Source organism: Maylandia zebra, linkage group LG6 (genome assembly GCF_041146795.1).
Source record: "Maylandia zebra isolate NMK-2024a linkage group LG6, Mzebra_GT3a, whole genome shotgun sequence".
In the NCBI taxonomy this organism is placed as follows: Eukaryota; Metazoa; Chordata; class Actinopteri; order Cichliformes; family Cichlidae; genus Maylandia; species Maylandia zebra.
Window position 1 is genome coordinate 36,912,433 of NC_135172.1, and position 15,723 is coordinate 36,928,155.

General features: G+C 39.2%; 2 protein-coding genes across 2 annotated transcripts; one reads left to right on the forward strand and one right to left on the reverse strand.

The window, feature by feature from the left end:
- Positions 1 to 642: 642 nt before the first annotated feature.
- ntan1 (N-terminal asparagine amidase) lies at positions 643 to 5,681 on the reverse strand. Its single transcript, XM_004538912.5, has 10 exons — positions 5,415 to 5,681; positions 4,324 to 4,426; positions 3,444 to 3,509; positions 2,896 to 3,004; positions 2,728 to 2,801; positions 2,592 to 2,645; positions 2,441 to 2,494; positions 2,261 to 2,358; positions 1,828 to 1,941; positions 643 to 1,719 (listed from the first exon to the last, which is right to left on the reverse strand). The coding sequence occupies exons 1-10, from the start codon at positions 5,493 to 5,495 to the stop codon at positions 1,549 to 1,551; spliced, it is 924 nt and encodes a 307-aa protein (XP_004538969.1). The 5' UTR covers positions 5,496 to 5,681; the 3' UTR covers positions 643 to 1,548.
- Positions 5,682 to 5,942: 261 nt separating this feature from the next.
- LOC101484439 (putative ATP-dependent RNA helicase DDX17) lies at positions 5,943 to 15,422 on the forward strand. The gene is made up of 13 exons (XM_004538910.4): positions 5,943 to 6,262; positions 7,250 to 7,409; positions 7,665 to 7,761; positions 8,037 to 8,170; positions 8,368 to 8,433; positions 8,561 to 8,702; positions 8,869 to 9,029; positions 9,126 to 9,298; positions 9,385 to 9,495; positions 9,610 to 9,671; positions 9,820 to 9,879; positions 12,752 to 12,985; positions 14,133 to 15,422. The coding sequence occupies exons 1-13, from the start codon at positions 6,210 to 6,212 to the stop codon at positions 14,636 to 14,638; spliced, it is 1,959 nt and encodes a 652-aa protein (XP_004538967.1). The 5' UTR covers positions 5,943 to 6,209; the 3' UTR covers positions 14,639 to 15,422.
- The last annotated feature ends 301 nt before the right edge of the window (positions 15,423 to 15,723 follow it).

The following is a 15,723-nucleotide window of genomic DNA, read 5'->3' on the forward strand; positions in this document are numbered from 1 at the left end:
ATTCTTTAAGAACTGTCAGACCCCAGTTCATCAGTTCTTGTGACATTTGAAGCCACTAATAAGGAGCTTTCCATTTAGGATACCTGCCCCCCCCCCCCGGGAAAAATAAATTAAAATAAAATGAATAAATAAATAAAAACCTAAGCACTGCACATAACCCAGCACACAGTACACACCTAGGCATAAAGTACACACAAACACACATTCAAGCATAAGTACATGCACTCACACAGGCATACTTACAAAGAACCTACTGTGTAATCCAAAGGGTATGGTGCAGGAAAAGCTCATTTAAAATGAAAATGAAGCATTGATTTAAGTAACCTGACAGAAGGAAGAATGCCTTTCCAAAGTTTAGATGCCAACACCTCCAAAACGTGTTCTGCTATGGATTCAAAATTAGATCACGGAAAAAGGCCCTGATCCGATGAATAGAGGTGCTGACTGCTGGAATTTATGTCTCAGAAGATTTGTAGGAGCAGGAACCTGGTCATGTGGGGATTTCTAGGTTTTAAAATGATAATGGAATGTACTGATTTGCATCTAGAGCACAGACACACACATTTTATCTAATAAAACACATTGACACTTTTTACAAATGGCATTTGAGCAAACTGTTGCAAATTATCAACCAAAAATGTATTTTTCGATCTGAACAATGCGAGCATTCAAAACAGATTTCCTCATTCACATTTATTTCTCAACAAATACAGCATGTTCACAAGTTCCAACAATTTACACTGAATTTATCAAGCACCTTAAAACACAACTGATGAAAAGGCCATGCATGAAATTTTTAATCAGGCAAAACTAGTAAAACCGCATTTTCTTTAATTAAAAAACAATCCATAACATCCACACTGCAGAATACCATACACATGTACACATGCAGTTTGTAAAACAAACATATTCTTAGCCAGGTCTGCAAAAGAATATAGTTTATGATAAAATATCTTTTACATGGTAGATGTGTTTTTAGTCAAAAAATAAACTTTAACTATTACACAATGAAGAATTTAATTGTTCATCAAAATACATGATAGAAATTGTTGCTGCACATCGATTTCTTAACTTTTATATGTCTACTGTCTTCTGGCTTTGGGAGAGGAGGTAATCAATCAGAGCTGTGTCACATCTGAAACTGATTCTAACACTTGACTAATACTGGACCCATGATGTGGAAAAGGTCAGCACTTGGACACCTGGTGAAACACTGTAAATGATTTCCTTTAAAAAGGGAAAACAGAAAAGCAGTAGGACCTTATCCTGAACTTGCTGCAGAAAAGCACACTTCGTATGAAGTCCTGAAAGTGAGAAAAACTATTAGAGGCACGAACAAAGAGACTGCCTCTACTCATTCCACTGGACCAGCCAGATGAGTCAGGAAAGCAATTCAACAGATACATGTTCAAGTAAAGTAAACTCCATTTTAAGACACAATAAACACAGAACAGAAATCAGGTGAGAGGGTCACAATGCATCCCACTGAGCTGAGAGACAAAAAAGGTCAGCTACTGGGTTAAGGTTTAGCAAGAAAAGAGTTGGACTCTATGACTGGACAACCCTCTCCCAGTCCCCAGTCTCCGTCCTGTGGTAGAACTGTGGTTGACCCCCTGGAAACAGGCTTTCAGAGTTGGGGTGGTCTAAAAGGAATTGAATAGTGGACTTCATATGCTGGACAAAGTGCGGTGGCTCAGCCCTCGGAGAGGTGGACAGGTACTAAATAAGAGGACGAAATACCAAAGTCATAGTCTGTTTTAAATACTCACAAAAAAAGCTTCTTGTCATTGGTTAACAACCAAAGACAATAACTTCCAATAACGTTACCTTTAAAATTGTGTCGTCATTCTGTGACAACCAGAAGGCAATATCCAGATTCTGAGACCATGTGCACGGGCCGATTTGAAAAAGTCCCCGACTCGAGTCATATATGTTAACCATCTGCAAGGGATGATTATTTTAATTGGTATGTTTCAGTTTTTTGCCAGCAAAAACCAAAAACTAAACATAAAAATAACAACAATTTCAAGATCCCAGATTCGTTATTCATTAAAACACAGACTTGTGAAAACATTTTTAAGTCACTTCAGTAAGTACTGGAAGTCAGAAAAAAAAAAAAAATCAGTGATGATGTAATCTGAGGATCTCTTTCAAAATTAACAGACTGATTAAATATGAGGTAGACAACTGAAAATTGTGTATAGCCAAACATGCATTTTTCTCTCAAAAAAAATCTCATCATGTCATGTTTGCAGAGCACCTCTCCTCCCGTGAAGGTCCGTGCTGATCGCAGCTCCTCTGCAGGGCCTTTATGAGGGAAGGAGGCAGGGTAAACATCCCCTGTTTTAACATCTACACCTGTTCAGAAACAAAGTCACAACATATTAAAGGCTGAATACCACGAAAGCACTGGATCCTGTTCTGTAACGGTATCACTTACCAATTCCATATACTACAGGTCTGTGAGTTCCATTAACAACCACATCGTTCATTTCTACAACAGCGAATCGAAGGCACGATTAGAGCAAAGGTTTTGTTTTGACAGGTGTATCTAAACAGTCTTCAACAGTTAAAACAAACATCAAAGTTACCTGTGATGCAGCATGTTTCCAGATGAATATCCTCCTTCTGTACCTGGAATGCTGCTGTGAAGTGATAAAAAGCCATTTAAGTTATGCTGCTGCATTACACTGCAGTCCAACATGAAGTAAGTTTGTAAGGTTATACCCAGTATATCAAGGCTGAGGTTATGGGATGTTGTTGAGTCGTCATTGAATCCGCCGACAAGATGGAGCTCAAGTCTGCATATTGGAAAGGAGAGGAGAAATGTAAATTAATTAATTAATTAGTTGAATAATCTGGAATTTTACTGCTTTTTTTATGTGTGTGTCATACCTGCCCTCCTTACAAGCATCACTCAGTGATGTCACCGCTTTCACGAGGAGTGGTACTTCAGACCAAGTGCTGGAACCGTCACAATGACCTAGGCAAACTGCTCCACTTCCTAAGAAATAATGAAACGTAATTGTTAACCACAAATTCAATATACAGTTTCCTTTTATAATGCCTTAGCACAAATGGTAAAATGGTAAATGGCCTGTATTTGTATAGCGCTTTACTAGTCCCTAAGGACCCCAAAGCGCTTTACACATTCAGTCATCCACCCATTCACACACACTGGTGATGGCAAGCTACATTGTAGCCACAGCTGCCCTGAGGCGCACTGACAGAGGCGAGGCTGCCGGACACTGCCAGACACTGGCGACACTGGCCCCACCGGGCCCTCTGACCACCACCAGTAGGCAACGGGTGAAGTGTCTTGCCCAAGGACACAACAACCGAGACTGTTGGAGCCGGGGCTCGAACCGGCAACCTTCCGATTACAAGACGAACGCCCAACTCTTGAGCCACGATCGCCCCAAATATGGTAAAGGATTTCTCACCAGTGTGCCGCAGCACAACCAAATGGCAGGTTGTGGCATCATCAGATCCAATGACTGAAACGCATTCTGTTAAAAATAAGACAACAAAGCATGTTACTGTTATAGTGCAGTACATGATCTGGAAGACCAAGTAAACATGCTGAAGTGCTGAATTTTATACCAAATAGTCCATAAATAAATAAAAGCAGAGTGACGCTTAGAATAATTCTTGATCCAAAAGCTATTCAGTGGTCAGACTTCATCACACACTATTAAGGTTTCTGTTGTTGGCTGAATGCCTTGTAGAACAACAAGTTTTAACAACAAGCAACCAATCAACATGATGGAGCCAAGAGTTTTCACATTTGAGGTTGAGCAGCAATGGCAAAAAGTAACCCCAACGATTTCTTTACCTAGCTTGATGATGAGGTGGAACTGTCACTGAAAGTAATTCATGAATATAAGGCAGAAAACATAGACTGGGATTTATTCCATATACTGCTACATATTAGAGTGGGTACCAGGCACGTTATCCATCCATCACTTTAACGCTTTGGCAATTAAAGTAAAGTGCAGACACAAGCGGAGTAAAATTACAAAATGTGTGAGAGCTTAGCTGCAAGTCTTCGGCTTCATTTTTGTAACTGATATGACAAAACTGGTAAGTGAAAATGTCTATGTCTTCTTTTTCAGTAGCCTCTGTTTCTGCCTGCCAAAACATAACCCTTGAGTTTTCAAGCTAAAATTGGTTCAACAGCATCTCCACCCATCTCTGTTATGTGGGCCCTAAAAGATCAAAGCTGTGTGAGGGTAAGGTGTAGACATAATAAAAGTCTTATGTATCAGTGTGTATACAGCCTTGCGATGAGGTCATCTGGTTCCAGTATTTTGTTTTACTCACTGTCTGCTGGTGTTGTTGCAGCAAACTCCCTCTGATGGACATACAGGAGGCACTTTGGATCAACATCAACAAGCGGCTTAGACCGAAATGCTTTTGCCTTTTCCTGTGACATGAAAGCAAAATAGTTAAATGGTTCAAAGTGATAAAACAAAGAAAACAACACAAACTGATTTAGTAGTTGACTCGGATATTTTTTCTGATCCTGACTCGTAAAGCTGGATCAATTATTGGGGACGACGGGATGCGGGCCAGCAGGTTTACAGGGGGTTACTAGGAGTTATGTTCGGTGAAACTTTAGTTGGGTAGTTTTATTGCACTTCCTGCAACAATTTGCAATTTTCAGCAACTTAATATTATTTCACTTTTCCTCTCACTGTCTGCTCCACTCTCACAGTATGACTGAGAGACACAATAGTGTGACCATAAACAAAAGCAAGGTGCAGTGAAGACTCTCTCACTGAGCTGAAATGAGACCAGTGCAATAAACGAAGTGAATAATTTTTTAATTATTATTTTTCATTTATCTTGTTATTTTATTTATCTTTCAACTTCCCCTTACCAAAAAACAAAAACAAAAAACAACTAACTAATGACATACAGTTAAAGAAGATTTGAAGACTAGATTACCAAAATAAAGGAACAAAGCTAGAAGGCTAGAATGAATCTTATTCTGAGCTAAGCACAGGTATCCTACCGATCTCGAGGATTTGTGATGGAATTGAGATTTGGCAAAGCGACATTTATGTGTAAAGTATTTGTTTATGTGGATGTTACTGTTATTGAGGGTTTGAATCTTTTTCATGTTCGTTATTAGTCCATACTGGATATCTATAGCTATAAACGGAATCTATATTTAAGGTACCTGAAACGTAGTCGTAGTGCAGTTCTATAAATCATTCCTGTGTAACTTATTAGGTTTGGTTTTTTGCTTCATGCACAGATTTACAACCACTGACACTTACTTGGTTACTTTAGAGACAGTTAAATCTGTTATGTTAGTAAATTATCAACAGCGATTTTGTTAGCATAACGATATACAGACAATTCCTATTAAATGAAAAGGATGAGCAGCCACTTTTGCAAAAACAAACCTGTAAATGTGGATTTTTGTCGAACAGGTCCGCTGTCGATCTTATGCGGTCAAGCGGTTTATTTTGAATGAACAAAGGCATTTCTTCAGGCTATGTGAACTTTACAGTGGTTGTCACGAAGAGCAAAAACTTCATATTACTATCTATAAATACCACATACTGAATTCATTACTCAGTACAGTCATTGGTTGCACCCATCTACTTGAACTTCCTGGAAGACTTTTCTTCGTCGCTTCACAGTCGGATGCACCAGGTGAAGCATTAGCGCCCCCCTACTGCTGAGTTAGAGATTCCTTATGTTCTTCGTTAAAAGTATGAGATTTGTGTCAACACAGAGCTTTTTTAACTACTTTGTGGAGATCATTTTAAGGTCCCTCCATCTCACTTTGCCTTTTCACCGTGAAATAGGGCCCAAGGTTTTGACGCCACACAGCGATAAAAAGCGCATTGTTTACACTTATCATATTCACCATTGCGGCTAGTGAATATGCGTACGTAGTAAAGGTTCGTTTTAGACGAGGCTACGTAAACTTACTAGCTGAAGTCACGTCGGGAAAGAGGGCAGGGAGGAAAGGAGCGAGCTAGCCGTTTAGCTACGTGACGTACACAATAATTGTGTAATAATCCCGACATTTACGCGTAATTATCGTCTAATAGAAAAATAACGGAAGGTTGCGACGTTCTTGTCGTTGTTCTCGTAAATTGCGCTTATTTTTCCGTCAATCGCCGAGCGAAACGAAAACAAACCGCTTTCCGACGTCAAAGCTAGCATAACAAACACAACAGAACGGGAAAATGAGAGGGGGTTCATCTTATGGAGACAGAGACAGGGACCGTGGACGAGACAGGTGAGTTTTTAGTTTATATGTGAAAGCAACATATTTTACACACAATTAGCTTTACAGACCTGGACTTGGGAGGAAGTTCGACCTGAGGCCCTGTTTTGTTTTGTTTTTATTAAACCCACAACCGATAAAGCCTAGACTTCCTCAATATTTTCTTAATTTTATTGTTACTCCATTATTATTATCATCATCATCATCATTATTATTATTATTATTATTATTATTATTATTAATAATAATAATAATTGTTATTATTATTATTATAATTCACAGTCGAGGGTTATAGTACATTTGCAGCAGTACAAATGCAACAGTTGCTTAAAAATGGTGTTGAATTGATGCCAGGATCAGAATCAGAATACTTTATTAATCCCGAGGGAAATTATGATAATTTCATGATAAATTATGATAAAGTTCAGGTCGCCAGTATCTGCTGTTTAAATATCAGTAGGAACTACAACTTAGGGCTACCTGGTATTTTTAACATTACATTTTATTACTTAGGAAATTGTAAAGGTAAAGTGTTGGGGTTTGTTACTTCTACCGGTGTACATACATAATCGTTGTGTCATCACACTACACTTACTAGCACACCTTCGGTGGTGTTTGCACATCTGAACTTAACTGAATATTGTAACCCTAGGTTTATATCTGCTGCAGTCATTACATAATTTCTGTAAAGGATTAAAGGTATTATAACTATCTTAAAATAACCCTAAAGCTTTAGGTTATATAAACAAAGCACAACAGAGCATTTATTGACTGGTGTAGAGGAGTTAAAGTCCTACAGTTTTTGTGGACTAATATAGGATTGGCACTGTAGACTTGATGATTATAATAAAATTACAGTGTTGTTACATGCATTTTCAGTAAGCCATACATATTTTGGTCAGGATCATAATTGCAGCATTAGCTCAACAGTCAATCCTTTGCTGCAGCTTGCGGTTCTGAGTCTTCAGTGCTCTTTATCTCATTGCTCTTATTTCTCAGGCCACGGTTTGGGCCCATGAGCGGTCGCGGTGGACCTCCACCAATGAAGTTTGGGAATCCAGGGGAGCGTCTTCGAAAGAAGCGGTGGAATCTGGATGAGCTGCCAAAATTTGAGAAGAACTTCTACACTGAACATCTTGAGGTGCAACGCGTGAATCAGGTAAATGTTTACTGTTTTTCTTCTACATCAGTAATATGAAAACGTGATTGACCTAATTTTTGGAGGGTATTTTTGGTAATAAGTTCTGTTTCAAATAGTGCTTTTGCTTGTGTGAGAAAAAGTGGAAACATACAATAAAAGCAGCAAAAATTGTAATTCTTTGGTAAAACTTTAGAACATACTCTGAAAAATGTGACCAATTTACACACCATCCCCTCATGTATGTTTTCCCCCTTCTTTTCTTGTTATGTACAGTATGAAGTGGAAGACTTCTGCAAAAGAAAGGAGATCACAATCAGAGGGTCCGGCTGTCCAAAGCCTGTCACCGCTTTTCACCACGCGCAGTTTCCTCGTCAGTAAAAAATACACTGCATAAACTATGATGCTGGCACAGATCATTTCTATAAAACATTAGCAAAGCATTAGTTTTAGTAATTTTTTCTTTCACAAACTCAAACATCCAGTGACTATAAAATCTCATAAATTTGTTTTAAAGCCATTATCAAAATGTTTCTTACACGTACTGCAGGTATATTTAAACAAACAATTCTTCTGATGAAAGGAAACAAAGAAGATCAAAACATCTGCACAGCTTTTTGTTGATTGTCTCCCTCATTTTCCTGACAGAGTACGTGATGGATGTGCTGATGCAGCAGAACTTCAAGGAGCCCACAGCAATCCAGTCCCAGGGTTTTCCTGCGGCCCTGAGTGGCAGGGACATGGTGGGGATTGCACAGACTGGATCGGGAAAGACACTAGCTGTGAGAATTCTTCATCATTTGGGACCATGACAGAATTTTTAATGCTTTATTTAAAAGTCAATAGTAATTTCTGTATGTAGCACATGTTGCTAGGTTAACTGCAGAAGTAGGAAGAAAATCATTTTTATGCTTATACCAAAAGATTTTCAAATGGGCATTAGTTGGTTTTACTAATTTTTTTGCATTTTTTCCTGCAGTACCTTCTTCCAGCTATTGTACACATCAACCACCAACCCTATCTGGAGAGGGGAGATGGTCCAATTGTAAGTTTAAACTTAATGTGTAATATAATACCATAATATAATACAGATTTTATTTAAATCATGATCTTAGTGCAGGTCTTCTGTCATTCTGTAACCTTCCTTATTTATTATCCTCATCTCGTCGTAGTGTTTGGTACTTGCCCCAACCAGAGAGTTGGCTCAGCAGGTACAACAGGTCGCTTATGACTATGGGAAGTCTTCCCGTATCAAAAGCACCTGTGTCTACGGTGGAGCTCCAAAAGGACCACAGATTCGAGACCTTGAACGAGGTATGGTTGGGTGTAGATAAGGACATGCAGTGGATTATTGAAAACTGTTATAAAATCCAAGAAATCTATGAAATGTTCTGTTCACTATATCCCACAAGAACGATTGTCACTTTGCCTGAGCACCTTTCAAGATGTGTATTGCTTTTTCTGGTCTTCTTGACTCTAGGGGTTGAGATTTGCATTGCCACACCTGGTCGCCTCATTGATTTCTTGGAGGCAGGGAAGACCAATCTGCGCCGCTGCACCTACTTAGTGCTGGATGAGGCTGACCGCATGTTGGACATGGGCTTTGAACCGCAGATTCGCAAGATAGTAGAACAAATTCGGGTAAGGCTGAGGGCTGGTTTACTATTAAGATTCTGGATAAAACCCTATCGTAGAAGTGTTTTTCAGTTAAAATCTATTTCCTTCTCCGTCTCGTAGCCTGACAGACAGACTCTGATGTGGAGTGCAACGTGGCCAAAAGAGGTTCGGCAGCTGGCTGAGGACTTCCTGAGGGACTACATCCAGATCAATATCGGAGCTCTGGAGCTCAGCGCCAACCACAACATCCTGCAAATAGTCGATGTCTGCATGGAGACTGAAAAGGACGACAAGTAAGAAACAAAAATATGACTAGAGTAAAATAGCATGTTGCAATCTTTCATTATAGGTCTAATTTGAGCTCTTTCTTTGTTGGAAGACTCATTCAGCTGATGGAGGAGATAATGGCTGAAAAAGAGAACAAAACCATCATCTTTGTGGAGACTAAGAAACGCTGTGATGATCTTACACGGAGGATGAGGCGTGATGGGTGAGGAGTTACTCTCTCTTGTGATAATTACAAAGTATTTCTAGGTGAAATATTGAACATTAAAATACTGAAGGTGGAGTAATCTTGCTACTTTAATGTGGTTTTGTTTTCTAGGTGGCCGGCCATGTGCATTCACGGAGACAAGAGCCAGCCTGAAAGAGACTGGGTACTTACAGGTGAGGATAAAGTGGTGCCACCTTCTGTCCTGTCTTTGTTGTGGGTTATTTTCCTCCCATTCATCTGTTACCAGTATTTTACAAAATGATCCTCTTCTTCAGTTTCATTTTGTTCTTCTGTTGTAAAGTGTTTGATTGTATTCCACAGAATTTCGGAGTGGCAAAGCCCCCATTCTGATTGCCACTGATGTTGCCTCTCGTGGTCTGGGTATGTCTCACCACACAATAGTTCATAATATCTCACTATCTTAATAATTCATAATATCTCATGTAATTCTGTATTCACTGTGTCATTGTGATTCGGTTTTTTTTTAATCTATTTTTTTTTTTCAGAAATAACTTTTAAATAATATATACATAAAAGAATAACACAGTTATAGTTGGTGGGTTCCTATTAAAGTGACCTCTGTTCTGCTAAATATCTTTACAAGTAGGCCAGTAGATTGTCTGTAAGTGGACAGCTGGAGAACAACCTTTCTTGCAATTGGCAGATATAAATCAAAACACAAAATATACATTTTCTTGCAGAACTGTCCTCCAACAATTACACTCAGGTTGTTTATGTCAGTTTTTTGTTATTAGGAATGTATTAATTTGGGTCAACAATAATTACAAAATAACACTTAAATACACTAAGTACACATCTGCTATAAAAATTTAAAAAAAGGCTCCAATATTTTGCAAAAACTCATTGTTTGCCTTTCAGTACATGTACTTAATTCTAGTGGAAGATCACAAGTATGTTAACATTTTTGCATTTAAAAAATTAAGGTTAATAGATTTTTAAAAATTCATTTTAATTATGTTTCTATTATGAGTCAGTGTCATTATAGTAAATGAATAAAATAAAAGCTAAAGTGTAGTTAACTGAAATAAAACTCTTGAAAAAGGTTAACTGAAACTATATTTTGCACATAAACAAAACAAAATAAAAATATCCAAGAAATGTCCTTCGTTTTAGTATTTCTCAGGTTGGCTGAAATTTACCAATACAGCCGGTATTGGTACAGATCTTTATTGAGATATGGGGGTATTTATGTCATACTTATGTCACTGTGTACCAGTGTCCTTATTGTGAAATATATTCTAAGCTTCTTCTTCTTCCTGAAAATTACACTCCATATTATAATACTTAAAAAAAACTTGTAAACTTGTAAAACTTGTATATTAAAAATTAACTAAAAGTTATCAAAAAAACCGGCAATGAGTAAGTCCATACTAAAATCTAAAAAAAAAAGTTAAATACAAAACTAATAACACTTCTGGTTCTGGTTTTAACCTATTAATGTGGTCTCTCGGTTAAACAGGACATTAGCACATTCGTTACAGGAGCTTTTACATAGATTAATACACCAGTAATTGTATTATACAGTGTGTACATGTACTATTGCAATTAACCACAAGTGTGAAAATAAACTGAAAGGAATAACAGGAATGAATTTAGTGATAAACAATGAAACAAATCAGTGCTTTATATTAAAGCGCCCGCCCTTACTGTAATAATGTGACAGTCTAACGGACCATTTTGTCCAGTATGGAGGCTGCAGGCCCTCTGGTCCACTGGGTTTATAGTCTGTTTCTTGTTACTGCAGTTTAAAGGCTTCCTTCAAACGGGGCTCTTTGGCACGCTGCCTGAAAGGAGGGGTGTGTGGGACAGATGCTCCTGTGCACCTTTTCTTATGTCTCCTTTGTGGTGTCAGTACAAATTTACTAAGGATGTTGCACATATTGCACTTTTTTAAAAAAATCTAAGCGTTAAAAGATAAATTGTGTAGTTGTCCCTTTATTCTGCAAAAATGTTAAAGTTTGCTATGTTTTGCAGATGCATATGTGTAGAATAAAGACAGATGAATTTTCTCAGATCCACTTGTTGACAGGATAATCTTGAGAAGGGGGGATAAGTGAAAGTGTCTTAATTTTTCCAAAATCCCCATGACCGAATCCTTGTTCTCTTTTCCCCTCTTCTCCTCTCAGGGTTTGGCAGCACATGGCAGCTGTAACAATCTGCGCTGCTGTCACTGCCCCCTCATTCACGTTAAAATAGAAGCTTCGCTAGTTTTAGAGGGATTACAGCCCCTCTTATTCGACTAAAAAAGATCCCCCCTGCCCAGTATTGTCAGAGTTTGTAAATCCAACGAGCCTTCCTTGGGAGCAGCCTGAGGTTCCTGTATGTCTGCCCATCGGTCCGTCCCAAAAAGCAGACAGACAGGAGAGAGAGAGTTAGACGGGCTCGTCTGGATCCAGTCCTGGCCAGGGTCTGAGGAGGGCCCTGCAATGCGGCGAGAGAGCAACAGAACCACCCGTTGTGTGTGTGTGTTTGTGTATACGTGTGTGTGTTTGCGTGGGTGGGTGTGTCTCTGGAGATTTAACGGTTCTGCTCCCGTCTGACGTTGCTGGTGTGAGCAGAAGGTGAGGGAGGAATCCTGTCTCCCTCTCCCTCAGCCCCTCCTTGTGAACCAGGACTGATCAGGGGGGACTGACTACCTTTGTAAACACAACATGAAGGGGGTAAGTACCTCACCACCCCTTTGTCCTAACTCCTCCACGAGCTCACCATACATTCAGGTGCTGCCTTAGTGCTCATTAAAATCAGTAGCATTCAATCACGGTACATTATTATTCCTATGTAGTAGGTAATGGTTGATTAAGTGGCTTCCCTCTGTCACGATGGAGGGGAGAAGGGAGACTTATTGATCAGCAGTGCTGTCAGAGCCCCACATCTTCTGTAATGAGAAACAGACTCGTTGTCCTCGCACATTCTGAGCAGCAGTCACATTAATGTGAAGATTACAAATCCAAATCATGATTTCAGCTGAATGCCATGCTCACTTTATATCTGCTGAGCACAAAAAGCTACTTTTCAGTTATTTTTGAATGTCGTTTGGATTTTTGCACGATGTCTAAATAAGCAGGTAAGTTATTCGTTTAGAAATTCTCCTAATAATGCATTTGGAAAATATTTAGTTGTAATTATATATTTGGGCTAAAATAAAATTACCTTTTTTCTCCAGAAGTCCTGATCTTGAGATTCTCATGTATTTACTTTCTCCCTTCCTCTAATATTGGTTTTAATTCAAAAGATGTGGAGGATGTCAAGTTCGTCATCAACTATGACTATCCAAGCTCCTCTGAGGATTATGTCCATCGTATTGGACGTACAGCTCGCAGTACCAACAAGGGCACTGCTTACACCTTCTTCACCCCAGGAAACCTGCGACAAGCACGAGACCTTGTCCGGGTGCTGGAGGAGGCACACCAGGCCATCAATCCTAAATTACTTCAGCTTGTGGACTCGGGCCGTGGAGGAGGAGGCGGTAAGAAGGACTCTGTCACGCTCTTAAACCTCAGTCAAATCACACAAATTTTGTGTGTGAAAAGGCTATCCATAAATATTTATCATACAACAGAAGGTGCTATTTTTTATCATTTAATGATGATTAATGAGTTTTGTTACTCTGTTTTAGACTCCTAGTACTGAAATCAGTCTTAAAACGTATTTGTTACCTGTGAATCTGTTTGTCCTGATTGTGCTTTACATATTTATACACCTTTGGTTCTAGGCTGCTGTTTAAGTTTTAATATGAAAGGCAATAGAGCACACAGGTACCTGTTCAGTATGGTCAGTGACAGTTGACTAGCCTGATTGTAGTGCAGGAAACACTACTGAAAAACTTCACACACAGCTTAGTCAAGGAAAGTCACTGCCTAGATTTAAATAAGCAAACAGTTAAGAATGTTCTATTGAATAACTACTGCAGTGATTAATATGTTTCACATGGAAGCAATGGTGAACCACGGTGTTTGAGGAAGAAATAAAAAAACAATCTTGAATGATGACCATCAGTGATAACTTAAACGTTTCAGATTGTTAAATATTATCAGTAGAACTCACAGTAAACTCATAAGATTGGGGTGAAACACCTGTGTGGCCTTAAGAAAACCACTCGTCAGTGATGCTAACTGGAAAGAAGGCATCCCTCATGAAACGATGCCCCCATAATGATTAGTGTCTTCATATAAGCTTGTAGGGTTAGTGTTTCGATCTGGGGTTCCTGTGGTGGTCAAGTTTAGGTTCAGCAATATTAAGTTCCTAAAAATGAGGTCAGTTGACTACCTAAATATGTCAGATTACCTGTTTTTCCTAACAATGGATATTTTCCTATTTGTGTACTCTTAACATGATAATGCCTGGATTTATCAGGCTGAAAGTGTGCTTCAGGCGACATTATTCTCACACATGGATTAGCCACCACAGGTTGGCCTTCTATTCTTTCGCTTAATTATATTTACAAAGTTATTACTCTGTATTTTTTTTTTTACTTTATTATATTCATTGACTTACCTTATTTCACCTTTTTTTTTGATTTGGTGGATAAAAAACAAGAATTTTCCAGTATATTGTGTGTGTTAATGTATCTAAGTATGTTCTTACCTGAAAATTGTTGAATTGCTGTTTTTCAGGTGGAAGAATGCGTTACCGTGGCAGCAACTCCAACAACCCGAACCTGATGTACCAGGAAGAGTGTGATCGTCGTATGCGCTCCAGCGGCGGCGGGGGCAAAGACAACCGCAGCGGCTTCAACCGTGACAACCGCAACAACCGTGACGGAGACCGCTCCTCTTCTTCCTCCTACAGGGACCGAAGCCGGGATCACCGAAACAACTACAACTCAGGCTCGGATCAGTACCAGAGCTACAACAGTGGGGGAGGTGGCGGCGGAAGTGGCGGCAGCTACAACTCTCGCAGTGGAAGCCAGGCCGGGAGCGTCGGAGGTCAGGATCAGACGAGCCAACCGCAGGGTCAGTTTGGCCAGGCTCCTCCTCCACTATCAGGGGGCCTGCAGCCCCTAATGGCTCAGCAGTTTGCTCCACCACAGCCCCCACTCATGGGCTTCATGGGTCAACCGCCATACCCGTTTCCTTCGCCTCCCCCTCCTCCCCCAGGCCTGCCACCTCCCAGGAAGTAAACTGAACAAGCACCGAGTTCCTTTGTGCTACTTGTGCATCCACAGGTTACCTTTGTGGGCTTTTTAAAAACTCTTGAAATCATGTAGAGGCAGGGGTTTCAAAGGCATATGTGTAAGGAGGTAAGGGCTTATATTTTCTATTTGTTTTGTACTTTTTAATACACCCAAAATGTGGAATTTAAATTGTCTGATAGAAAAGGAAATCTTCAAAATTTACCAAGGGTTTTCTAAAGTAGACTGCCACTGTACCTGCACCATGAACCATAAGTATTGTGTTTCTATTCCAAACAAATGCCTCAGAGGATGTGATCTACTTAAAGGATTTGATTAAAATGAAAGCGACGTTAGACTGAAGCCTCAGTATTATGTGGATCATTGGGCCGGTCTACTATAAATTCATTAATAGTCACATTCCAGGCTCATATCATTCTTGAGCGCTATATTAGTCTACACTTGTTCAGTTTGAGACATTTTGGCTAGCATTACATTTTATTTATTCTTTACATTATAGCTTTATTCTCTGAAGCAACATTGAAGTTTGTCTCTTCTCTCCAATAGTTGTCATACCAGTCAATCATTGAGTTTGTAGTGTGATCGTTGTACTAGACTCAGATTTTGTCACGCATGCTTTTCCTTTCTGCTGTCCCGTAGCATTACTAAGCACATTGTTGACTAAACTGCAGATTGTTGCTCGTTTCCCTTTTCCCCCTCAACGTGTTCTTTTTATTGCATTTTCCTAAATAAATCAAACCAATAAAGTGTTTCCTACTTTTCAAATGATTAATCAAGCGTGTACACCTGGTTACTTCCCTGTTAAGATGACCTTCACTATATTATTGTAGTACATTCTCAGGATTATGCACGTTTTCTTTTCTTTTTTTTGATCAGTAAATGCATATTGGTGGGGATGGAAGTTGACTTCTGTTTACAGTTGGTGCACAAAATTATGACTAACATGGACATGGGTTACAAGGAATGTGCTACATGCAGTTTTTTTTGTAGAAAATGGTTTCTAGAAACTTCAGCTTAGTATTTATATCTGAAACAGGTTTGGTAAAGGGGGAATCCACTCTGATCTACTTATA